General features: G+C 45.1%; 1 protein-coding gene across 1 annotated transcript in view; it reads right to left on the bottom strand.

Moving 5' to 3' along the window:
• Window positions 1–26787, bottom strand: part of LOC125433292 (retinoic acid receptor RXR-alpha-B-like) — a 38398-nt gene that overhangs the window by 4736 nt on the left and 6875 nt on the right. Inside the window, 5 exon segments of the mRNA XM_048497795.1 lie at window positions 1358–1487; window positions 3781–3858; window positions 3860–3975; window positions 6000–6179; window positions 10051–10126. Coding sequence (XP_048353752.1) covers window positions 1358–1487; window positions 3781–3858; window positions 3860–3975; window positions 6000–6179; window positions 10051–10126 — 580 coding nt within the window.

Raw genomic sequence — 26787 nt, 5'->3', positions numbered from 1 at the left:
GGTCCTCCCAAAGGCGTATCTAGGGAAACTGTAGCCTGGTGCAAAATCTGAGTTTTCCATCCCCGCCCCGCCCCCATGGGCAGCCATCCCCCCCCCCCCCCATGACCAAACAACATTTTTGCACCAAGTCTTGAAGTCAGTGTATGGACCTGAGGGGAATGAGGAGGGGCAGGGGCACCCCCCACGTGACTAAATGGCAGCAGCCAGGAGACATTTGATCCCATATGTCCTTCTGGGTGGTACGCCCCTGCCCGTGTTGCAAGAGATTCCTGATATAAGTCAAATCAAGCAAAGGGAGAATTATGGATTTCGAGAGATGCTTTTCACTGATGCTGGAGCCCAAGACTTTACCAAGTAGGACCTGCAGGGACCCCTCCTGCTATGGTCTTTCTCTCTCAAGAGAACAAAATGACTTCCCTCAAAAGATACCAGTCCTAAGTAATTTTATGCCCCTAGTGTCCCCCTCCCACTGGCCATGGAAGCATGGCTGGCAGGCCTCCCACTATGGTAAGTCTCCCTCTGGCAACCCTCTTTGCCAACCATTGCTCAGAGCAGTGACAGGAGGCAGGAAATGAGCAACAATGGTAGCATCCGTGCATCACTTGTGGAGAAAACCCAGAAGTGATAAAGAGTAAGTCATGGAATTGTCCTTTTCTCCCCTGGTATAGCTCCTGTACCCAAAAGAATGCATGACTGGTAGAAATTCAGCAAATGAAGACATTCTTGGCAAGGACGTGATGCACAGGGCAAACTTTCTCATGGACCCAGCAGGCACCTGGCGCCCCCTACGTGATGACATGGAATGCACCCCGAGGCATGGATTACCCCTTGTCCCCATTAGTGGCACACGACTGGCTTTTCTACACTTATTTTTAGTAGTACTCAGCAACTATTTCAGTGCAACGTAACAAAAAACATTATTTTTTCTTGAGTACGGGCTGGATCTAGATTAAATTTCTACACAAGTCCCCTTTCTCACTACAGATCCCCCTCATGACATCACTGAGGGTGCCCTATCACTGACAAACAGCATTTCATGGAGGTCAATGGCTTGTAGTGGGAAGGGGGAAGTAGGAGAGTTCCATTCTGCCCCTGGAAAATATACACTGGATCAAGTTCCAGCCAATCAGGGATCACAGGGTCAATCAGATGCCCTCTGGTCATCTGATAACATGACACAACGCAGTCACAGTGAGGTTGTGCCTCGTTTCAGCTCAGCCTTAATTTATACTCGTAGTCAAGACTTAAGAGGCAACACCTATAAGGAAATGGTTTGCTTCAGCACTCATTATGAACCCGACCCAAGTCCTCCAGTGAATTAGTACAGTTTCAAGGAATAAGGGGAAAAGATCTGTACCTGCACGGAGAAGAATAAATTGGTCTTCCAGTGTCAGGTTGGAGAAGTGGGGGATCCGTTTGGCCCATTCCACTAGGGTGAACAGTTGCTTGTCAGCCCCGCGGCATATGTTAGTAACGGGGTAATGGGTCTAAAAAAGGAATGGGATGTTTGTCTTAGTCCAACCAGTCTCCATTTAGACTTGTTTCCCAAGTATTAACACGCAGCATCCCCCTTAAAATCATTGGAGATCCTGGGCCATTATGCATGGAGTGCTTTCCTCGAGGTTCTTCGCTCTGCAGTGGAGTCACAATAGGATCTCCTAACTTTTCTCCATTTACATGTGAGGAAGTGCCCCACTGCCTGCTGCACAGCTTAGCTGCCTCCACTTCCAGGATGCTCCTGATAGATCACAAGATTAAATTTGTTATATCGCTATTTTTCATATCTCTGTTGTGAAGGGCCGTTGTTATTTTTCGGGTGTTTTTTTTAAAGCCAGCCATTGATCCCCCAGAAATGCCTGCAAGGAGTAGGGGCGGGGTGGGGGGGGGGGGAGACCAGAAGGAGCAGAAGTTCCAAGGTCATGGAAAACAAAGGGGTTTGCCCATTCTCAGAAACCAGGTCATAAGTCTGAGAATGTCTGCAATTAAAACTCTGCCTCAAAGAAGATGTGAAGAAGAAGAAGAAGAAGAAGATGTTGATGATGATGATGATGATGATGAAGACGAAAGAAGGAGGAGGACGACAACGAGCAACTGACTGATTTCCCCAAGGTAATGCTTAAATGAGCCCCCCATGAATTTTGCAGAGTGAGTAGAAGCCTTCTGAGGTACTGCCAGTGATTCACAGCTCTGCTCCTGACTTGAGTTAACTTCTAATTTTTCAATAATAACAAGTGGGCCCAGCCACGCATTGCTGTGGCTCAATCTGGTGAAGTGGAAAAGAAAGAAAAGGGGAAGTGAACGGTTCGAACATGTGTCATGCGTGCTACAGTGTCACTTTGCAAAGGGGAGGGAGGGGCAAGAGGGGCCCTCCCTCTCCCCTCCCTCTCTCCCAGTTCCACTTACATGGCTTACCCACGTCCAAATCCACTCCCCTAGCGTTCCTAGCTTCACTCTGCTTCCAGGGTGGGGTGGACCATGTCCAGGAGTGGGCGGGACCCTGTCTCTCTTCTCCCTTCCCTATGCGAGGTAGATTACCTGCACAAGCTTAAAGACACAGCATGGGAGGCATGAGCTACGTTGTGTTCAAATTTCAGAGCATTTGGTCCAGCAAACCCCCGGACGCTCCCTCATCTTCCCCTTCCTCCGCTAGGTTGGGTGGCCATGTGCAGATGGCCCACCCCATCCCTTTCACTCCAGATGGCAGCGGAGATCTCAAGGCAACTGCAAGCAACAAAAGCTGAATTTTGCTGCACAAGTTAAAACTACACACTGTTAAGTGACTTGTACCGCTAGCCTAAGTCAGTGAAACCAAGACAACTTCCACACCAACAATTTCCCACACTTTAGCCACTTATCAGCTGAGGTTTTTCCCCCATATTTCCACATGATATCATCCTATACTTGCGCACAGGCTATTAACAGCCTCTTCTTTACACACCCACAGCTTTATTTTAAACCTGTGAAAAGGCAGCATCTTCTGTCCAGGATGCTTTTGGCAAGAACAGTTTCTTGGGTCTGAAGGGCAAAAGGAACAGCACTATTACAATTCTTTGTTGAAGAGCTAGACAGTTGCTCAGAATTACCCCTTTTGTTTGTTAGTGACTGCAAGGGGCCAGACAATTTGCATAACAGGAGAGAATTGCCTTCATTTTAAACAGAGAAGAGGGGATTGTTGGAGGCGCTGCAAATGCGAAGAGCGGTTTTTTAAACATTGCTAAAGATATTGCATATTCCTATCCAGCGCTACTCATGGTTGTTGTTTTTTGAAAAACAGAAGCAGATAACTTACAGCTCTGCTTTTATTTTAGGAAGAGAGCGGGGATTCAGAATCACATAGTCAAAGACCAGCAAAATTAATGGGGGCCGGAAGGAGTGGACTGTCAGAGATGTCTGCAAATTTGTTTAAGGTTGTTGTTTTTTTAAAAGAAGATATTATGTTATTTTTATGCAGAGCTGAATTACCCTTGCTCTTAAATTTTTTTAAACCAAATCAGGGTGGGCAGAGAATCCTCAGTGGGGAAGCTTCAATGCTAAAAATGGACAAAAAGAGACCAAAGAATGACCCTTATTGTATCTGGAATCTCCACTTAAAAGAGTGATTTTGCAAGAATTGCATCAGGAAGAAATCATCTTAGGAAATGGCCAGAAGCAACCCTGGAGTCAAACCAGAGCTTCATTAATGATTGACGGCGAGAAACCTAGCCAGGCATCTTCCACTCAAGTGGCAGAAGCGAGCTCCAAGTAAAAACAGGAAGTCCCACCCCAAAGCATCCCACCTACTGGAGTTGAAATCCAGCACTTGTTAATGTCGCTGTGAGGTTTCCAGGTTCTGGGCTCCACGCCCATTTCAGCTACCAAAAATCCTCTCCACGGGCATGTCTTCGAAATTGCACAGTGGGTGCTGCTTGCTGGGAGTCGAAGCCTCGGCTTCGTTTTCACCCCTCTCCCTGCTCCTCTGCCTCTCCTCCTGAACCGCTGGAAGGAGATTCAAAAATGCACAGTGTTGTACCCCAAGACCCTGGCCATTTACAGCACACACCTCCTACTCGTCTCCTAGGAAAGAAAACTCCTCTTCATTTCTTCCCTCCCTCCCATCCTATCCCAGAGATCCCTTCCTCTAGGAATCCCCAAAATGGCGCCTGATGAGGAGTTTCTTGGCCCCCACCTGCTTATTCTCCACCACCTTTTCCTCACAGCAAAGAGTCAATTCTGGAGTCCTTCAGAAGAGCCTAGGAGGGACAGCCTTTTAGTAACAGGTGCATCTTTGGAAAACCCTTGAGTTAGAACCAACCGCTGACATTTTTCGGGAGCCTCACAATGTTTTGTGAATGGCTCAAGCCCCCGTGGCAGCCATTTTGATGGGGCTGTCATGCCCTCTTCTTTGAAATTCCAAATTTGTCCATAGATTTAACAAGGCGGGGGGAACAAACTTCTCCTTCACAGTCTTCAACTGGCTTTGGGTGTGTGTGCAAAAGTTCACCTGGCTTAAATCAGAGCATTAACTACCTTCATCACCCCCAAAATTATGTAACTTGAACAAATATGCGTTATTTGGCTTATTTTGCACGAAGTGTTTTCATGGGCTGTTTGTCGGAAGTGAAGGGCTTTGTGCTGTCTTCTGCCTCAAGACAGAGGGGGTCTGATCAGTGAGCTAGATGGCTAGAAGGGGTCAGGATTCTCAGCATCTCTTCTCTACCGCTCTGATCCTATCTCTCTGATGTGTAGATTGCTTATCTCAGGGAACGTCCTTCCTTCCTGCTTCTCCTCCACTCTAACATTCTTGCACATACTCTTCCATCTTGAACCATGCGTGCAGAGAGATGCAGACCGCATCCCTCACCATCCAGCTAAATAGATTAGAACAGAGAACCTAATTCTCTGGTTTTCCATCCAGAATGGAGTTCACTAATAAAGACTCCTCTTATTAGTTAGAAACTATGAATTGGCCCTGACCTTCTTTTGTCACCAGCACGCACACAATGGATAAGCTCCATTGCCTTTTGCCTCTGTGCACTCTGCCGTAATGAGAAGGTATCTCTTGCTGGAGAAAGAATTGTCAACATTGTGGAAAGTGATGGGGAACTTTCTATGCCTTTGAATCCCCACTCCAAAAACTGGTAATTCCTGAGCCTCCCATCCTGACCCTGAGGCTGAAACATCTACTGCCCTCCTGCTTTCAAGCATTTCTTCACAGCCATGAGGGCTAGAAAGTTGTTCTTTTTTGAACAGAAAGCTAACATTCACACTCTGCTTTTTTCCCCTTTGCTCCTGCAGAATAATAGCATATAGACAAGTCACTGTCCTGGGTTTCCTTTAATTTTGCCTTGGTGTTAATGTCATACATACATATAAAGGAAACATTTCACCTGAATGTTCTCTTACTAACCCAAGAACCCAAGGACTCTGCTTGGAAGGAGAGTTTTAGTTCTACTGCTTACATCCTGCTCTCTCCCGCCAACAAGGAAAACTCAATGATCATATTGCCAGTGTGGAAAGGAACAGGATTACTGGGCCTTTCCCCACTCAAAGTGATCCCCTATACCCCATACGCTGCTCTCGAGTGTGTGGCGGCATCCCTAAGCGTATTGCCTTGAGGAGTCATCAACAGGTGCCGTTTTCTCCAAGCTAGCCAGGAGATGTATCATGCGCTGAGGGAACGCCCTTGAACAAGGACGGCAGCTTGTCGAGAACGCTGGCACCGGCTGTAGCGCCCTGTCTGGTAAGGGGAGTGTCAAGGACCAGTGATGCTGCAGCCAGAGAGTAAGCCGCACAGGGGCTTAAAATGTTAAAGGTGGGGAAAGGCCCACTGTTTTGCCAGCATTCTCCAGTCCCAAGAACTATAGTTGAACTTGCTCCCAACCAGTCTGAGACCTGTTCATTCGCTGCAGTGCTAGATTGAAAAGGGCAGGGATTCTGGGTCAGAGTTGGTCCAAACAGTTCTGAAAGGTCCAGTTAAGGACAGGTGCATATTCCTCCCCAGCTTCTCTTTTCCTCCGTACCTTCTCTTTTCATGCCCATTGCTAAGCATTTCTGGTAGCGGCAATACTGGCAGCGATTCCGCTGACATTTCTCAATCAGGCAGTTTTTGTTATCACGGCAGTTGTAGATAAGGTCCTTACTGATGGCCCGCTTGAAAAAGTTTTTGCATCCTCCACAGCTGTACTTACCCCATGCAGGTGCTTTTTCCACAAGTTTGGAAAGAAACCAGCAACCACGTAACAATCAATGTCTGGTTTGGAAATAAAGCAAACAGGAATTGGGGCAGGGGGACCTTTTCGCACTGAGAAACCCTCAGTCCAGAGTTTGGAAATGCCAAATTTTGCAGGCTTGTAGGGAGATCAAGAGAATCAGCTAAGACATTAGCCTCACGAAAAAAGCTTCAAAGCTAATTCCAAAGATTTGGGGAGACAGTACAACTGGAGGTTTTATGCAAAGGGGATGGACTAGGAAGCCAAAATGGTCCAGGGAAGAAAGTGTCATCATCTGCCCATGCGCTCCCTAACAAGGATTTGGGCAGACTGATGCTTGAAGATGTTTGCAGACAACATGCCACACCAACATCCGGAACCATTCACAGAATGAGGGTAGAAGCGTGGATTTGAGAATTTTCACATGCAGTGCTAGTCATATTTCTATCCCACCTCTCCAAATGTTTGATACGGCTTTCAGAATCCATAGCTTGGCAAATAAAAGGAAAAATAGTGAGAAAGGTGGATTTTTTAGGAGTTATGTTCAGACTGACTCAGCCCTCGCTTGTAGCAGCTGGAACCCTCAAACTATTCAGGTACACTCCAACTCCTAAAGTTTATTTTATTTATTATTAAATTTATCATTGAAATTTTATATACCGCCCTCCCTATATGAGGGGCTCAAGGGATTCACAACAAAGTTTAAAACATACCGATTTAAAAACATAATTTTAAGTAACTAATTACATAAAGGCAAGACCCATTTAAAAATGTGGATGGCGTCTGGCTACCCCCCTCCCCCCCTTTTAGTTTGAACTAAAAACCATCTTACTCTATAATTAAGCAGAGTGTTCCCAACGACGAACCAGAAAAAGTGAGGGCTGCTGGGAAGTGTAGTCCTCAGCAATCTGGGAGGGCCCAGATTCCAGCTCCTCTAGGAGGGACAAGAACTACACTTCCCAGCAGCCATTTGTCTCTATAGAGTGTAGTCCTCCCATGGTGTGGCTTTCTCCCTGGCATCCAATGAGTCTCGACAAAGGAAGAAGTGCAGAATATACTCCCCCTCCTCCCAAAGTTTGCTTCTAGGCTTGATTTACACAGGAACTGTAGAGAATCTACAGGGACTGAGAAAGAGACAGAATTCAGTTAGGAAGACCATGCTTATATAATGGGAAGTAGGTTGAGAGTGAGTGTGGAAAAGAGTAAGCATTATAGATAAGGAAGAGTACTAGGATAGAAATATTAATTACACTTAAAAGCAGAGGCCATTTAAAATGTGGATGGTCTGGCTACCCCCTCCCCCCCCCCTTTTAGTTTGAACTAAACCATCCTTACTCTATAAGGTAAGCAGAGTGAACTTTAGCGTGGGCTTAAGAAAAGTGAGGGGCTGCTGGGAGGTGTGAGGTCATCCAGCAATCTGGGAGGGCCCAAGGTCAGCTCAGGAGAGGGACAAGAACTACACTTCCCAGCAGCCATTGCTGTAGGAAGTCATAGTCCACTCCCCCCCCCCATGGTGTGTTTCTCCCTGGCATCAGCGAGTCTCGACAAGGAAAAAGTGCAGGAGGAAGCCATACTCCCCCTCCTCTCCCCAGTTTGCTTCTAAACGATTTGGGAGCACAGCCATCTACAGGGGACTGGGAAAAAGACAGAATTCCAGTTGAGCCATGTACATATAATAGGGAGTGGTTGAGAGGTAGGTGTGGGAAAAAAGTAAAGTATGGATAAGAAGAAATGTGTGGGAGATAAGGCACAAGAGTGTGTCAAAGAGCTTCGTGGCTGTGCCCCTCCAGATGTTATGGACTACAGCTCCCATCATCCCCTGCCAGCATGATGCTGGCAGGGGATGATGGGCTGTTCTTTATCTGGAGAACGAGTTTGATTCCTATCAGAATAAGACATACCCCAAGCACTTGTAATAGAGACAGGAAAATGTTTGTGACGTTTCTCCCAAAGATAGCATTTGTCTTTTTTTAAAAGATTCTGTTTTGGAATTCCAACAGTGACGAAGTTGGGTTTGGAGTTACCCTGAAGTGTCCTGTCCCACAAATTGCTGCACAGAATGTGTGTTTTGGTCAGGGGATTCTGGCCTTCAATGCCCGAGTACACTCACTCCATGGCTCCCCATCCCACATGTCGTTTGGCCCAGAAGGGTTTCCATATCTTCAAGAGTTGCTGAGTGGCAATTCATGGTGCCAATTGAGCTAAAGAAATAACATGCTCATAGAGGAAAAGCATCTGACAATGGCGATTTTTTACGCCAGCACCCCCAACATTTAGCACCGAGCAAAAGACCCCCATCCATCTTTGTTCTGCAAAGGCGGATAATATTCATCATTTTCATTTACTCATTTGTTTATACCCACTTTTCTCCCCAGTGAGGACCCAAGGGACTTATAATAGAAAAACTACAGTGGAAAAGAACTGGAAGAAAGACTTCTGAATATGAAACAGGCCACCTTCACTGCTAGCTGATCTTTCACACATGATCTTGAAATCCACCTTAAAGGGCCCCTAGGATTGTCCCTTTAAGGTGGATTTAAAAGGAGAATCTGGGCTCCCTAGTTTAACGCCACCATTAGAAAAGTGATGCTGCTGGCACAGAACATGGATTCGGCGGCATCCCACAGCGGCTGCTTATAGGACTGGGAAGTTTTCAGAAACTTCAGATGTTGCACGAGCTCCATGTTTCCCACAAGCTATATGCCTCTGCCCACTGAAGCAGAGGCCCGGCAGACGGAGGCCTGCCGTCCCTGGCCTCAGAGGAGCTACTTTTATAAGCACCTCTTTCCAGAGGCTAAGATCTCCCTCAGCTGAAGCCTTGCCTGGGACTTCTCTACTTATACTCATGCTCACTGCCAGGGTTCTCCTTAGCCATGCTAAAAAATCAATGGATTTGGTCGCTGGTAGAATTTTAAATGCAACTGCTAGGCAAGGCACAGAAGTTTCTTGTGTTCACCCTAAGGTACTGGGATCACTCCCGAGGGAGCTCCTGTGGCTGGCCCATTTCTGAACCAACCCCAAAGCCGTGCGCGCAAACTTAGATCGTGACCTCTCAAGAGCAAGATGCGATTCACTCCATCAGACTTCACTTCAGAGAGTTTCGCTTCTCATCCCTCAGCATGCAAATCAGTAGCATTGTTTCTTTCCTACGCCTTTCCTACTTTGGTTATGAACACATCTTGCTCTTCCACCCAAAGTATAACAACTTTACGCCCGAGCTTCTCACCTGGTAACGCTTGGCGCAGGGTTTGCTCTGGATCTCATACCAATGCAAAGAGATGATTCACTACCTCCAGTGATCCCAGATGATGGCTGGAGAATATAAGCGGAAATAAATGTAGCTCAAAATTTTTTACTTTCACAGACAATGGAGCCAGCCTATGTTCACAATATTTTTCAATATTTTCCATTTGGGATTGACTTTTTCCCCCACTTTTTTCCTTCTGTCCCATTATGTTGTATATGCCCTAATAAAGGTCTCCTGAGATCCTCCATCCATTTAAAAAAGAAATGGGGACACTGTGTTCAGAAAGATCACCTAAAAGATAGCTTGTGAAATAGCAAAGTGGTTAGCCCATGATAGTATTAATAACAAATCGGGTTTGCTCTACTGACCCATCAAGAAGAGTGCTTGAACTGGTGTTGCCTACCTGAGGGGCTAGAATGGACTGCCTAAAAGGTATGCCTGGTGGTGTGATGATGACAGGGGGAGCAGATTGTGATGCAACTGGCTTCAGAGATGTGTGATGAAGCTCTGGTAGGGGAGAGTTCAAGGTATAGGTCAGACCCCTATTGAGGTTGTTATTGGGGAGGAGTGGGCCCTTGAATCATTGGGGGGGGGTCTCAAGGGAGGGGGGCTGACCATCTATGGAGTGCCCTGTGGGAGGGAGCTTCGGTGCCAGATTTGCAGAAGATGAATTGGTGTGAACTGGAAGAATCTAGGAAGGAAAAGAAGAGGAAAGAGTGATTAAGCACAGCAGAAAGCTCAAAGAAACAGAGTTTTGGATTTTGCTATGTACTTTAGCCCAGTTCTAAACTAATCCATACAAATCCAATTAAATATAAAACAAGATATATCTAGGGAATTATATTAGGGAATAATGTATTAAGAGGAGTATTACTTAATGTTTAAAGAGACTATTTACTTGTTTTATTATCATAGTTGGGTAGAGTTTTTTTCTTAACTCTCCAGATTCAGCTAACTCGATGGGGAAGTTCGATACTTGACTACTATATTATTTGGAAAGGGAAACCTTAGAAAGAATTAATTTTATTAATTATTATTAAACCAAATAGAATAATGTAGGTAAGTTAGTGAATTGGTTAAATGATATATTAAATGTTCATTTCACTGACTTTTGTGTATTGTTTCTTACTGTATGATATACAATAAATCAATTAAAAAAACAATAATACAAATCTCAGGGGTGGTGCTGAAAGATTTTGCTTTCTTAAGATGAGAAAGCCTATTAGATTTTTTTTAAAATAATAAATGTTTATTGAAGTTGCAAATTACAAAGAAAACATACATTATATATCAGTTAAAATTTGACTTACAGCGAAAAAAGATACAGATAATATAAACCCCTACTGGGGATTGTCATCTTCACAATATACAACTTATTCAATTAAACTTAGATTTTAGGGTGACTCCTATTTAGATTTTAGGATCCAACTCTATATGGATCAGGTGCTAACTCTTTAAACATCCTAAGACTTCCCAAGAAGCAAAGAGCCCTTATATTAGGCAGGCTAAATTCTTTCCCCTCGTCGGTAACCACTGGAAGATTCCAGCATGTCCCATTTCGAGACAGATTATGTACCTGTGATAATGTACCAGGCACAATAGGCCATATTCTCCTGAACTGTCCTCTACCCAGTGGGCCTCACCTTCAGTTGATTAGACCTTTAGCAGATACCATCACATCCAGAACCGAAAGAGAACTTACCCAGTGCCTTGTAGCAGATCAGGCTGCGAAAATCCCCACTTCAGTTGCTACCCTTTTAGCCACTGCACAGAACAAGAGAGCTTACAAGGAACACGCTGACTAGGATTTATCAATCGGCAGGCGGATATGCTATAATTACTAGCTTTTTTAGTATATTAATGTTAACACTGGGATAGTCCATTTTGATCGTCTTCCCGTTATAATTTTCTTGTACTTGTTTCATTGGTTGTGATTTTTTTAATTCTATTAAAGGTCATTGAAACTGACATTTTAGGGTGCCTTTGGTTTATTTGCAAACAATACAAAGCCAGAGCATCCTGGAGGCAAAATAGTATACACATAATGACCTGTACAGAGATGCAGGGAGCAATGGTCTACTGAGTTCCTTCCAATTCTGGCTAAAACTCTCAGCTTTCATCATCTCTGTGGGCAATGCGGTGCCATAAAATGCTCAGCTGTCCTTGTGGGATTGTCCCTGTTTTTTATACAGCGCAGCCACTGAGGCAGCAGTTTGAAGAAAGGTGGGAGCGTCAAGATAAGATGGTGTGGGTTTTCCAGGTTGCACGGCCATGTTCCAGTACCATTTTCTCCTGACGCTTCGCCTGCATCTGTGCCTGGCATCTTCAGAAGATCTGGTGGTAGTAAAACAAGTGGAATATATATACCTGTGAAATACCCAGGGTGGGAGAAAGAAACATTTGCAATTGTTAAAAGTGTTAAAGGTGCATGGTTTCTGGGCTGAATGTCTGTGTTCTAGTAGCATTTTCTCCTGATGTTTTGCCTGCATCTGTGGCTGGCATCTTCAGAGGATCTGATGGTACTAAAGCAAGTGGAGTATATATACCTGTGGGATGTCCAGGGTGGGAGAAAGAACCATTTGGCTGTTAAAAAGTGTAAAGGTTGCCATTAGCAAGCTTGATTTCCCACCCAACACATGCAAATCATGCTTGCTAATTTCCCACCCTTTACACTTGTTAACAGCCAAATGGTTCTTTCTCCCGCCCTGGACATTCCACAGGTATATACAGTGGAACCTTGGTTTTCATTGGTAATCCGTCTGAAAAGAATTGATGAAAACCGAAACCGATGAAAACCAAGGCAAACTTTTCCATAGGAATCAATGTCAATCCAATTACTCCATTCTAGATTCCGACAGTCCAAAAGAGCAATACCCAAAGTACATTTTTTGAGGTGGAAGAAACATGAGTGTTTAATGCTGAAAACAGTGAAAACAGGCAGACAGGAACTACTAGGACCGAAACTTGGAGCCAGTGTGGACCAGTGTAAACTCCCAGAGGCCTGCTCCAAAGGAGTCTGACTTACAGTCACCTGGCTTTAGGATTTGTCACAGTAGAATAGGGCAAGACATTTATCGATGGAAACAGGTTGCAGATTCACATTTATAACTCTTTTGTCTGGTGAGATTTTATCCACAAACCCCTGCATCTTACTGCAAATGTGATGAAAACTGAGGCAAATCAGTGAAACCCAGGACAAATTTTTTCTATAGAAAAGATGGTAGAAATAAAACTAATGATGAAAACTGAAGGCTGAAGTAGAGAGAGCCAAGGAGTTCCACTGTATACTACACTTGCTTTACTACCATCAGATCCTCTGAAGATGCCAGCCACACATTTAAGGCCAAAGATGTGGGGAAAGATATACCTACTAAGAACACTTCATGGCCATACAGCCCAGAAACCACACAACATTTGAGTGATTAGATACTTTAGAAGCCTTCAACAAATACACACATGAAAGGTGCAGGTTTGAGAGAAGTCACAGTTTACATGTATTTAGGTGGAATTTCCCCATTTTAGAATTTGTATGTGACACTGTGAGTGAATAGCTTGGTTTACCTGTGCATTTAGAATTTACATTTTACAATCCATTTTAGTTGCTTCCTGCAGAATGCATGCCTAATGTCTGGGTGGTGTATTTCATTAAACATGAGTCTCTCGATTCTAGGTATTTTTTAAGTGCTGATAAGCCCAAATTTTGTTGCATTTTCATAGTTTCTTCCTTCCTGTTGAAACTGTCCATGTATTTGTGGATTTCAATGGCTTCTCCGTGCAGTCTGGCGTGGTGGCTATCAGAGTGGACCAGAATTTGTGTTTTCAAATAACATTCCCTGGTGTATCCAGCTTGGTTGCTACTATAGTTCATGATCTACTACTGCTGGATTTTTCCGTGGCTAAGATGTAGTCTGAAATGTCTTTCATGTTCTTTGATTCGTGTCTGGATGCTGTATTTCGTGGTCCCTATGTAGATTTGTCCACAGCTGCAAGGTATGTGGTAATCTCCTGAAGAAGTTAAAGTATCCCTCTTGTCCTTTGCTGAATGTACCATTTGTTGAATTTCCTTGGTAGGTCTAAAGATTGTTTGGAGGTTATGTTTCTTCATCAGTTTCCCTATTCGATCAGTGATTCCCTTGATGTATGGTTAAAACACTTCCCCTTTGGGTGATGGTTTATCCTCATTCCTGTTGTTTGTTATTGGTCTTGAACAGAGGTGGGATACAGCAGGTTCTCACAGGTTCCTGAGAGTAGGTTACTAATTATTTGTGTGTGCCGAGAGGGGGTTACTAATTGGTGATTTTGCCACGTGATTTTTGTCTTGAATTCGCCCCCTCCCTCTCTGCTCCCTCCAGCCAGTAGCATAGCGCCAGGGCAGAAGCAGTCCTAGCTTAAGGAGGGAATTCAAGTAGCCTGAGCCTGCATGCATTAGTTTTGCCGCCCATGGGACCCAGGCGCTTGGCAGCTGTGTCCCTTGCCACGGCTCCAGCCCAGCAATACCCGCCCCCAGGAATGCCCAGCCCGCCCCGTGCGTGCCCCGCCCAGCCCGAGCCCAAATTGGCCCTACTTGCTTCTGTTTAGAATCCCACCACCATGCTGAACCCTGCCTACTAAAATTTGCATCTGGATCCCACCCACTGGTCTTGAAAGCTCTTCTGGACATCTGCCCAGTAGGAGTAAACCATTTGACCCAGTAGGAGCCCAGTTTAGGTGATTCAGTTCATCTTGAAGGAGGTGGGGTTTGCAGACTCTTTTTGCAATCCACTGACCACCACCAAAATGTTTTATTGTATGGTTTCCCTTTTTTTGTTTTATCCCTGAGCTGAAGTTTTTATGCAGATATCTCGTCCCAGTGGTGGTAATTGTGTGTTTTTCTTGTGGACTGTAGAGGCCCAATTGTTTGGTTAAGGTTTTGCTTCGACTAAGACATCTAGAAATGAGTGCAGCTTTCCCCTCATTTTCTTTTTTCCTCCAATCTCTACTATGGAAAAGAAAATGAGGGGATAACTAACATTTCTAGAGCCGTCTTGGGTCATTCTGAAACCTAACTCTGAACAATCTAGACTTTCACACTTTAAGTAAAGATTAAGGGGCCAAGAATCCTATAGAAAGGTGAAGAAGAGTTGGTTTTTTATACCCCACTTTTCTCTAATCTAAGGAGTCTCAAAGAGGTTTACAATCATCATCACCTTGTGAGACAGGTGGGGCTAAGAGAGTTCTGAGAAAACTGTGATGAGCCCAAGTTCACCCATCAGGCTGCAAGTGGAGGGGGGGAATCGAATCTAGTTCTCCAGATTAGAGCCCACCTGCTCTTAACCCCTACACCACACTAGTGATATTAACTATTACTGAAAACCAACCTCTTAAACATGACATATGAAACCTGTGAATTTGTGTTTTGTGCAACAGTGTGCTTGTGTCAATTTCATTGTCATTCTGCTACACACAGTGATCATATATAGTTTCAACATCTTGCACATGTACAGGATATGTCAAGACAAAAGATGTATTTATTTGTTTGGTTTTTACCTCGCTCTTCTCCACTACAGTGGGCTCAAAGCAACTCACAACAGTATTAGAAGTTACAAAGTAATATGGAAAAAATAACAAAGCAACTAAAGGATTGGCAAGGAAAGAATTTATCTATTTCTAGGAGAATTATGGCACTAAAAATGTGTATGATGCCAAAACTCTTCTATCTATTTCTTACTTTACCATTAGAGATCAAGAAGAAACAGTTTGAAGAATGGGATGAGAAAATTAAATTATGGGTTTTTAATCAAAAGAAGCCAAGGGTTGATAGAACAGAGATAGATTCATATGTCTAAAACCTAATGGGATTTGGGGACTCCCAAAATTACAGAAGGAATATTATAAGAGGCATTCCAAATAAAAAGATTTGATGGGAATCCAAATAGATGAATAAAGATAGAATTGGATTAAGATTTGAGAAATGAGATAAAATCTGATAATATTGGTAGCTTTTTTGGGGAATATACTCAAAGTTTGTTTCAAAAACAGAAAGACAAAAGAAGCTAATAGAGGCCACCTCAAAGAAGTGATATTCGAGATTTTGGGAGGAAATGGAAAGGGAGATGGATGCTCAGGGATTCTGGACACAGGTGCCATTAGGGAGCATGGTCGGTAATTACAAGTGGGGAGGGAGGCCCAAGTAATAAGATTCTCTACATAGAGCAAGGACTACAAAAAAAGTAGCACATTTGTATAATGAAAGAAGGGAGGGAGGTTTATAACGTGTTCCTCATCTTATGGAGAAAGAGGAGTTACAGAGCACTGGTTAGTTACCTTAAAGAGGAATTTGAGGAAAAGATAAAAGTCTCCAGGATAGAGGAGTGAGATTGTATAATGAAAAATTGTATAAAAACATATATGATAGAAGAAAGGAAAGGAAAAAATGTTAGGGAGCTCTTTATATAAATGCATGATAGAGAGATCAAGAATTTGCCATGGGTAAAAGATTTTCTATAATGGAAAAAATAGCTTAACAAGATGGGAGTAAAAGACAACAGATTTTATAAAAGACAAATAATAGGACAATTATAAATACAAAAGATAAAATAATAGAGCAAATATCTGAATTGGAGGAAGAAACCCCAATATTAAAATGGTATAGAACACCAGAAACAGTTGTGTGCATATATGAGTAAAGGGACTCAAGCCAGTCTAAATGTTGGCATTGTGGGGATAAAAATGCACAGTTTATACCCATATGTGGTTCCTAGAGATGATATCCAGGAAAGGTTGAAAACCACCTGCTATCAGGAAAATGTTATAATGTATATGGAAAAATTTGTGAATGTAAAAATAAAGATAAATATAGATCCATTATTTATAGGCATACTGGGTTATACAATAGAACAAAGAAAGAGAATGCTATTTAAACTTATGATCAGAGCGGCCCATGCAGTAATAGCTTTAGGGTGGAAAGACAAAAGAATCTGGACAATACAGAAATGGTTGGAATATATATGGGAACAAATACAATTAGAAATTTTTGACATAATGTCAAGAAACCAAATATGGCAAGAAAAACAAAAAGATATGATATGGATCTGGACTGAATTCAAAGACTGGTTAAACGAAATTGGAATCACAGAAGAAAACTGGAAAAGAAGGTTAGAAAGAATGGACCTGCTGCTGCACATTTAAAGAAGAAAAAAAGAAGGGGGAGGGGGATAGAGGGGGTAAAAGGATATGGAGGATGAAATATAAAGATGTATAATATACATCTGTAACAATCCAAAATATCAATTAAAAAAAAACAGTATTAGAAGAATAAAACTACAATACATACAATTATAACAACACACTAAAACCTTTAAAGAGTTCACACATGTATTCATTGGTTTTGGTTTATCAGGCACCCTTCCTCATATGGGCTCACACAGTTATCTTGACAATCCTGCCTCCTTTCACTCCTGCAAACCCTTCCTACCACGAGCACATCCTCCTTTCTAAGCTGATTCTTCCCTCAGTTTTCCAAACTCCTAAGCAACGTTCCATAAAGCCTCAGTAGTCATCCCAATGACATGCCCCATTTCAATTAGATTTTCTTCAGCATTTAAAAATAAAACAGACATTCAGCAAGGATTTCAGTATGAATTTCTGAGAGCTGCTGCTCAATTTCTTGTATCTGTATAACATCCAATTTTATGTCCATCTTTGGGGAGCAGTGGTCTCTGTTGATGTTTAGTTCAAACTGGAGCACTCAAAGAACTCTAGTAAGTTTGTAAGACAGGACTTGCCTCTGCAAAAGCCATGCTGACTCTTCCTCAACAGGTCTTGCTTTTCTACTTGTTTAATAATTTTATCTTTAATGATAGATTCTACTAATTTACCAGGAACAGATGTCAAACTGACTGGCCTGCAATTTCCTGGGTCCCCCCTAGACCCTTTCTTAAAGATAATCCTCACAGTCATCCTCACTGGCCACTTGGTCTGGTTAGGACTTTCCATACTGTTCATTTGAGCTCATCATGGCAGGTAAGAAAGTCCTCCAAGGAGAGGTTCATGGACTTCTCTGCCCTTCCTGCAGACAGTCCCTCTGCCAATTGGGGGTGGAAGCCAGAGACAGAGACACAAATCCAGCATTCCTCCTCGTGTGGGGTTATGCCTTTGCTTTTTTTACAGAATGCAAAGCGATTAAAGAGGCCCATGTTTGCCTGCTCTGTTGTTTTCCTCTGCTTCCAGGCCAACCCTTTTTATACTGGATGGAGTTTTCCTTGGCCTTCTTGAGTGAGTCCTTATTTCTCAAAACTGTTAGCTTTTTTGGCTTCCACAGTTGCCATGTCTGGTATTTTACATGCGTATAGGTGACACCATAAGAGAGTTTTATTTTAGGTGTCCATGTCACCCTTCGGGGGTGTCCGGATTAGTTTTTCTTTCTTCCTGAGACAGAGCGAATGTGCATCATTCCAGTGCTCTAAGCGCTGCATTTTTCTTAGGTTGCCCCTTTGGAATCTGAGCCTCCTTTTGGAAGCTGGTGCTATCTCAGATGCCTCCTCCCCTCTACGGTGGAACCTTGTTGTGGGCCGGTATTTCCCAGTGGCTTCTGGTCTTCTGTAAATTAGTTTGTCATACCACTATGTGCCCCTAGAGCAGTGATGGCGAACCTTTTCAAGACAGAGTGCTCAAATTGCAACCGAAAACCCACTTATTTATTGCAAAGTGCCAACACGGAAATTTAGCCTGAATACTGAGGTTTTAGTTTAGAAAAAATGGTTGGCTCAGAGGCGTGCGTGACTCGGGAGTAAGCTTGGTGGTAGTCGTTGACTTTGCTTTGAAGCAACTATGCAATTCTTCAAACGGGTGAATCATGAACCTAGGAGGGTTTACTCAGAAGCAAGCCCCATTGCCAGCAACCAAGCTTACTCCCAGGTAAAGGACCACGCTTTAGTTAAAAATCAGTGGGGTTTAACAGCACTTAACATGGTTGCCTACACTGCTTCCCCAAAATTAGGACTTAGGTTTAATGCTAATAATCGAGCCCAGCAGCCCAGGGCAGCCTGGGGGGGGGGCATTCCCCCCATGATGAACTCTGTTTGCGCGTGCCCACAGAGAGGGCTCTGAGTGCCACCTCTGGCACCCGTGCCATAGGTTCGCCACCACTGCCCTAGAGCATTAGATCTACCTGACTTCACTCTTCTAGTTTAGTGCAAAAAATTCCACATGCTTGTGGCAAATGGCATAGTTATGTTTTCTTCATAGTTTTTTAAATGTTTCTTTTGCTGTCAAATCACATTTGACTTATGCCAACCCTGGTCGAGTTTTCAAGGTAAGAGACGTTCGGAGGTGGTTTGCCATCGCCTGCCTCTCCAGCACGACACTGGTATTCCTTGAAGGCCTTTTATCCATGTACTAGCCAGGACTGGCCTTGCTTGGCTTCAGAGATGGCTGGGTGTGTGTGTGTGTGATCAGGCTAGCCTGAGGCTATCCAAGTCTAGGTGTTACCATAGTGAATGACAGTAAACAATCTTGCATCACAATACTTCTGTTGGGTCATCCTCACTGGCCATTTGGTCTGTTCTTACTGTTCATTTGAGCTCATCTTGAGAGGTAGGAAAGTCCTCAAATGGATATTAGCAGCAAGGGTTCCAGCCTCAGGCCCTCCTGCCACATCATAGGGGTGTGTGTGTGTAAACCACATTAGCCAAACCTGCTGTTGTGTGAAGTGTGGAGGTCAAGGGTGAGAGCACTCCCGCCTGCTAGGGATTCATGCAGCTTGGTCTTTTTCTGGCAGCTGAGTGTTGCTGAGGGTCCTTTGAAGGTTCACCACCTCAATGTCCCATCCATCCATTTTCTTTTCCCTTTATAGATGAAGCGCATCTTACAGACAGGACTTCCAAGACCACCCCAGGAAGAGGGCAAGCCAGTGGTTCTCAACCTGTGTGTTGGGACCCCTTTGGGGGTCGAATGACCCTTTCACAGGGGTCGCCTGAGACTCTCTGCATCAGTGTTCTCCATCTGTAAAATGGATAAATGTTAGGGTTGGGGGTCACCACAACATGAGGAACTGTATTAACGGGTCGCGGCATTAGGAAGGTTGAGAACCACTGCCTAAGACTCTCTGCATCAGTGTTCTCCATCTGTAAAATGGATAAATGTTAGGGTTGGGGGTCACCACAACATGAGGAGCTGTATTAAAGGGTCGCAGCATTAGGAAGGTTGAGAACCTCTGCCTAAGACTCTCTGCATCAGTCTCTCCATCTGTAAAATGGATAAATGTTAGGGTTGGGGGTCACCACAACATGAGGAACTGGATTAAAGGGTCACGGCATTAGGAAGGTTGAGAACCACTGGCCTAACCCCTCCTCCAAACAATCTAGGGTGGCACAAAAAACTGTCAGCTGGCTTGGGAGGCTTGTACCCATTCCCCCTCGCAACTTAATACCTTTAGCACACTTGACATTGTCCATCCAAGTACTAGCCAGGACTGGCTCTGCTTGGCTCCGGACATCAGAGGAGATCAGGCTAGCCCGGGGCTACTGAAGTCTGGGCGTTTCCATAGCAATGGCAATAAACAATCTTGCATCACAACACCTCTGTTGGGTTATCCTCACTGGCCATTTGGTCTGGTTAGGACTTTCCATACTGTTAAGCTCATCTTGGCAGGTAGGAAAGTCCTCCAAGGAAAGGTTCATGGACTTCTCTGCCCTTCCTGCAGAGAGTCCCTCTGCCATGGGGGTGGAAGCGAGAGACAGAAATTCAGTATTCCTCCTTGTATGGAATTATGCCTTGACTTTCTTGCAGAATGCAAAGCGATTAAAGAGGCCCATGTTTGCCTGCTCTGTTGTTTTCCTCTGCTTCGAGCTCATCATGGCAGGTAGGAAAGTCCTCCAAGGAAAGGTTCATGGACTTCTTTGACCAGTTGTCTAAGTGCTGCATTTTTCTTAAGGTGCCCCTTTGGAATCTGAGCCTCCTTTTGGAAGCTGGTGCAATCTCAGATGCCTCCTCCCCTCTATGGTGGGACCTTGTTGTGGGCTAATATCTCCCAGTGGCTTCTGGTCTTCTGTAAATTAGTTTGTGATACCACTATGTGCCCCTAGAGCATTAGATCTACCTTGCTTTTCTCTTTTATTTTAGTGCAAAAAATTCCACATGCTTGTGCCATATGGCATAGTTATGTTTTCTTCACAGCTTTTAAAATGTTTATTTTGCTGTCAATTACATTTGACTTATGGCAAACCCTGGTTGAGTTTTCAAGGTAAGAGACATTTGGAGGTGGTTTGCCATCGCCTGTCTCTCCGGCACTGCCCTGGTATTCTTTGAAAGCCTTTCATCCAAGTACTAGCCAGGACTGGCCCTGCTTGGCTTCAGAGATATGGGTATGGTTGGGGGGGTATCAGGCTAACCTGAGGCTATCCAAGTCTAGGCGTTACCATAACAATGACAGTAAACAATCTTGCATCACAATACTTCTGTTGGGTCATCCTCACTGGCCATTTGGTCTGGTTAGGACTGGTCTTACTGTTCATTTGAGCTCATCATGGCAGGTAGGAAAGTCCTCAAATGGATATTAGCAGCAAAGACTCCAGCCTCAAGCCCTCCTGCCACATCATGGGGGTGAACCACATTAGCCAAACCTGCTGTTGTGTGAAGTGTGGAGGTCAAGGGTGAGAGCCCTCCCAGCTGCAAGGGATTCAGGACGGTCTTTATTTGTCAGCTGAGTGTTGCTGAGGGTCCTTTGAAGGTTCACCCCCTCAATGTCCCACCCATCCATTTTCTTTTCCCTTTATAGATGAAGTGCATCTTACAGACAGGACATTCAAGAGCACCCCAATAAGAGGGCCTAACCCTTCCTCCAGCCTATCCAGGGTGGCGCAAAAAACTGTCAGCTGGCTTGGGAGGCTTGCACCCACTCCCCCTCGCAACTTTACACCTTTAGTACACTTGACATTGTCCATCCAAGTACTAGCCGGGACTGGCCCTGCTTTGCTCCAGACATCAGAGGAGATCAGGCTAGCCCAGGGCTACTGAAGTCTGGCCGTTTCCATAGCGATGGCAGTAAACAATCTTGCATCACAACACCTCTGTTGGGTCATCCTCACTGGCCATTTGGTCTGGTTAGGACTTTCCATACTGTTCATTTGAGCTCATCATGGCAGGTAGGAAAGTCCTCCAAGGAAAGGTTCATGGATTTCTCTGACCTTCCTGCAGAGAGTCCCTCTGCTGTTGGGGGTGCAAGAGACAGAGACACAAATCCAGTATTTGTCCTCATTTGTGATTATGCCTTGGGTTTTTTTAATAGAACACAAGGCAATTAGGGAAGCCCATGTTTGCCCGCTCAATCCCCCCTGCCCCCCGTTTTGTTTATAGCTGGTTGTTGATCCTTTCCTGGCCAATCCTTTTTATCAGTGGTGGGATCCAAAAATTTTAGTAACAGGTTCCCATGGTGGTGGGATTCAAACAGTGGCGTAGCCCCAATGGGGCTGGGCAGGGCATGACGGGGGGCGTGGCCGGGCATTCCGGGGCGGGGCATTCCTGGGCGGGGCTGTGGCAAGGACGCAGGGCACGTGCACCCCAGGTGCAGTTCGCTTTAAGGAGACTCCCAACAGCTAACAAACGCCCCCCCTTTTCTCTCCCCACAACAAACACCTTATGGGGCAGCAGGTGGGACAGAGAAAGTGGGGAATCAAACTCAGTTCTCCAGATTACAGCCCAGCCCCACAGCAAAAGTTAAGAAGCCAGGTGCTTCATGTCCCCCCCCCCCCGCCCCCAATCAAGGCCATTCACAATTGCAAACAAGATTTTAGGGATAGAAGTGCAGTTTGGATTTGCACGTGACCTTTAAGGAGTCTCCAAACAGCTAACAACCCCCCCTTTTCCTCTCCCCACAACAAACACCTTGCAGGTGGGGCAGAGATTGCCTCCCTAGCCGGCCTATGGACTTCTCCTGTGCTGGCCGGCGCCCGTCCGCTGGGGAGAAGGCTTGAGACTGAGAGCAATGGCAAGGACTTGATGGAAAATAAGGCACTGCACTCTGGGTGAGAGGGAGGGGAGGCGGAGCTCCGCAGTCCTCATCCTGGGAGCACAGTGGTATTTCTCCTTTGCCCTCTGGACACTCAGGGCCAATGTAGAGAGTGGGCGGGGCTAAGTCAGGCTTCCTTAATTCTTGCAGCAGCCGGCTTCCTCAATGCTTGCTGGGGCTTGCAAAATCAGTCTGTGTGGGGGGACATTTTGGCGCCCTCCCCTACGTGACTGCAATGGATGCGCCCGGGGACATGGGGCACCCCTTGTCCCTAGGCAAATATGCCACTGCCTCTGAGCGGACCCAATTAGTAGCCCCCTCTCGGCACACAGAAATAATTAGTAACCCACTCTCGGGAACCTGTGAGAACCGGCTGGATCCCACCTCTGGATAAATGTCCAAAGCAGGGCGGGGCTGCTGTGGAGGGCAGATTCTATGTGGTTTCTGTCCTATCTGGCTGGTGAGTCCCAGAGGTGGGGCTAGGGGACTTCTGCTGGACCCACCCCACAAGGTCCCCAAGGGCTCGCTGCTGTCCTCTGAGCTTTGGTCCTGAATGCTCTGGTGGACTTTGACCATCTTTGTCAAGCCTCGCATGGGAGGCTGTTGGGAAGCATCGCACAGGATTTCTTCCCAGTGTCCTTTGTGTCCTTCAGACTGGAGGCTGGCTCAAAGATTTACCCCAGAGCTGGAAGAAGAAGGAAGGCCGAACAGGAGCTGTTTTCTGAGTCCATCGCTTTCTTTTGGACCGTACTGTTCAAGAAGCTAGACCAAGATGTGTGGAAACAGAAAATGTTGTCATCCTTGATTTTTCTGCTAATACTTTTAATATCTAAATAGTTCTCATTTCCTAAGATTAATAGTAAACGCCTGCCATTGCCAATAAAACATTAGGCCCAGTTGGCATTTGGAAATTGTAATGGTTGGTTGGCATTTGGGGGCTTTACAGCAGCCACAGGAAACCGTGCCAAGACTTCCACACCTCAGTTCAAGTATTCCCTGCTCTTGTCTGAACAGCTAGAGCAGGGGTAGGGAACCTGCGGCTCTCCAGATGTTCAGGAACTACAATTCCCATCAGCCCCTACCAGAATGGCCAATTGGCCATGCTGACAGAGGCTGATGGGAATTGTAGTTCCTGAACATCTGGAGCATGTTCCCTACCCATGAAACTGAAACAAGGCTTAAGCCCTTTTCTTTTGGAGCCTGGGGGCCTCTTTTGGAGTTTGAATCTAGTGTGTGCTGCACTTGAGCCCAAGAATGGCTCCCTGCACCTGGAGGTGGCATCAGACAAAACTGCCAATAAAATAGGCTCTCTTGGGAGAGGCCCAGGAGCCAAGGAGACACAGGAAGAGGGAAGCCAGAAGGTGGGAAGGGAAAAGAGAGGAATTGTAGAAAAGAAAAGGATAGAGGGAGAGTGGGATTGAGAGAGAGAGAATAAAAACAAACATGGGTGGCAGCTGCCTCTGAAAAAGACATCTTTTGAAGTCACCTATAATGCAAAGCTGACCCGGATCTTCAGTGGCCAATCACTAACGCAATTGAGGGGCCTGCTGGCGATGACAGCACTACCAAAGCCCCACCCACCTTCTTCACAAAGGCACTTTGGTGTGCACTTTCCAACCAGAAAAAAAGGTGTTGCTGGAGCACTGATGCATTGCAGGGGACTCCGGCACAGAAATTCTTTTCTAAACATTCCAGTGAAGCGTTCGCTTGAGTGTTTACTGGGATAATTTTTAAGAACTTCTTATCTTCGTATTTTCTCGCTGAGATTACTTCTACTGGCTGACAAACTGCGTTCGAGGCATACAAACAGAAACGACCTTACCATCACCACTCGAGCCAACCATTAGACTTTCGACATCTGGATTCGAGAACAAGTTTGTCTTAGCCAGATGAGAGAGTTGAAAATCTGGAGTTATTTATATAACTTTTACCCCACCCTTTCCCCCCAAGTTGAGATCGGTGCAGAGAGCAATCGGAGGGCAGAGGCGGTGAAAGCACCACCCTGATGTAACGGACCAAAAGTGAGGGCACAGAATCTACATTTGAGCTATTTTCCCCAGGAGGGGGGCTATTTGAAAGGGGATGTGGCCGCCCTGCTTTACAACACACACTGGGTGCTGGCTGCAACAGAAAAAGTATTCACATCAGGCACAACTGTTTTTTTAAAAAAATGCTTTATTTGGTTAAAACAAGAGAAGACAAGACAAACAATAATACTGCGTACAAGCATACAAAAGACAAAAACAATAGTAGTAATAATAATTTTAAACACTCAACACATACACCCTATATATAATCGTCAAGAAGTACAAATTACATCTTTGCAATTAAAATTCCTTTTTTAAAGTCTTTATTAATTTCCAGTATATAAAAACATTCCACAGAAAGCATGATGAATTCCTCCCCAACCTCTTTACTCTAGCCTACCCCCTAATCTAGGAGGACAATGCAACGTGACACACACTTGGCTCTGGCAACTCAATATTTATAAACATGTGAATGAAATAGCCACTCCTATAAGAAATCTGAGTGCACAAGCACCATCAGGTGTAATAATGCCCGTATGGTAATGTGAGGAAATACATCAATCCAGATATACCAATCGGCTCAGCTTGAATGGCTTTAGTATGCCAAGCATAAAGGTGCGACTTCCAGATCCCTGGAGTGTAATGGCCAGAAGAAATAAATTGATTCACATAAGTTCATTCATAAATAAGTTCATTCATAAGTTCAATGATGATCCCAAAAAAGGCTCTTGCTCAAACAATCTTCCAAACGTTATCAGTTTCTATCCAATAACAGGAAATAATAATAAGCCTCCAGCATCCACAGAGAAACCAGGCCCTGCCAGAGGTGGGGGAGTTGTTTTGAGTCTCTTTCGGGGAGGGGGCTGAGGGAGGGAAGGCGAGGGAGCCTGGAGCTGGTCCTAGAAAGATGTCGAGTGCCCGGAACCCTTGGCTTTGGGCAGGGAACAGAACTAGCAGCAGGCAGGGAACAGGAGGGCAGAGGAGCAGGGAGAGGACACTGAGCCATGGCTGACTGGTTGATTTCAGGTGTTCCGGGACCACCTGAGCAAGGGATGCCAGCACAGCTCCTAAACTCCAAAGGAGATGCCCTGCAACATACCCTGTTTCTCCCAGGGAAGGAGTGGACCAGGAGGCAGGAGCCTTCTGCTCCTGCTTGTATGCCTCCCACCATCAAGCTGGTCGCGGCCATTTCTCCTGGCAGAGCAGGATGTGAAGTGGATCATCAGTGGAAGCACTCACTCTGGGGGGGGGAGGTGGTGGGGAAACATGGTGGAAACACCCCAGCCCTGGGCACACACCAACGGGAGGTTGTTTGGACTGTTTCCCCACTTCCCCAGGAGGGACCTCACCCTGGAAGGAGAGGATGTTGGCCGCCCTCTTAGCCTACAACCTTCAAGATGGGCAGGCAGAGGTGCAAAAAGAGATCCCGAGAGCTCCCTCGTCTAGGACCAAGTAAAGACCTCTTTACAAAACTCTTCTGCCCTGTTTTCCCTGGAGAGGTGGTTTGCCCCATAAAAGGGCCGCGCCAGCTAGGAGCAGGGACTTTGGAAATACCGAGCCTGACATGGCCCAGGGAGGAGGACAAGAGAGAGGGAGTCTTTGAGGAAAGAATCCCTTCCAGGGTCACCTGCCACTTCCTAAGGTGACACCAACCCAGGAACAGATCTGTGCCTCTCAGGTTAACCAGTCCAGTCCCTAGAGTCCGATCCAGAGAGCTGATGGGAGAGAATTATGCACTTTTCTTCTCTTCACCGTGCCATTAGGACACCCTTCTTAGAAGTCCCCTTTCTGCCCAGGGGCAAGAGGAAAGACAAAAGCAGTGGGGGGCTTTCCTTCACCTTATACAAGCCAGAGTAATATACTGGTGTGGCATTGCAGCTGAAGCTATGGATGGAATTGTATGGGTATGTAAGTGGAATTTATGGAAAAGAATAAGAAAAGACCAACTAGGAATGATAGGAGTAAAGCCCAGGATTTTAAGTGGAGTGTAATTGTCGTCACGCACTATATCTCTCTTTTACTTTTTTGTTTTGTTTTTAATGTCTTGCTTTTAATAGAGAAATAACCCTAAAAAGGAGGGAGAGGAGGGGGAAAAAACTTAGAGGATACACAGACCCCCTCCTTTTCCCGCTAAACATGCCAATGAAAAATTCGATAAGTAGGATAAGAACTCAGAAACGAATAGGTTAAGGAAATAGGTGAGTATGATAAGAAAGGGACTGATATACTTTCACCCAACTATGTGAAAATTTAATTCAACTAAAATGCAATTGAAAATAATGACATGGAATGTAAATGGAATGAACTCCCCCCAAAAATGTAAAAAAGTGTTTCATTTTC

The sequence above is a fragment of the Sphaerodactylus townsendi genome, linkage group LG05 (genome assembly GCF_021028975.2).
Source record: "Sphaerodactylus townsendi isolate TG3544 linkage group LG05, MPM_Stown_v2.3, whole genome shotgun sequence".
Classification (NCBI taxonomy): domain Eukaryota; kingdom Metazoa; phylum Chordata; class Lepidosauria; order Squamata; family Sphaerodactylidae; genus Sphaerodactylus; species Sphaerodactylus townsendi.
This window is presented reverse-complemented; position numbering and strand designations above follow the sequence as displayed.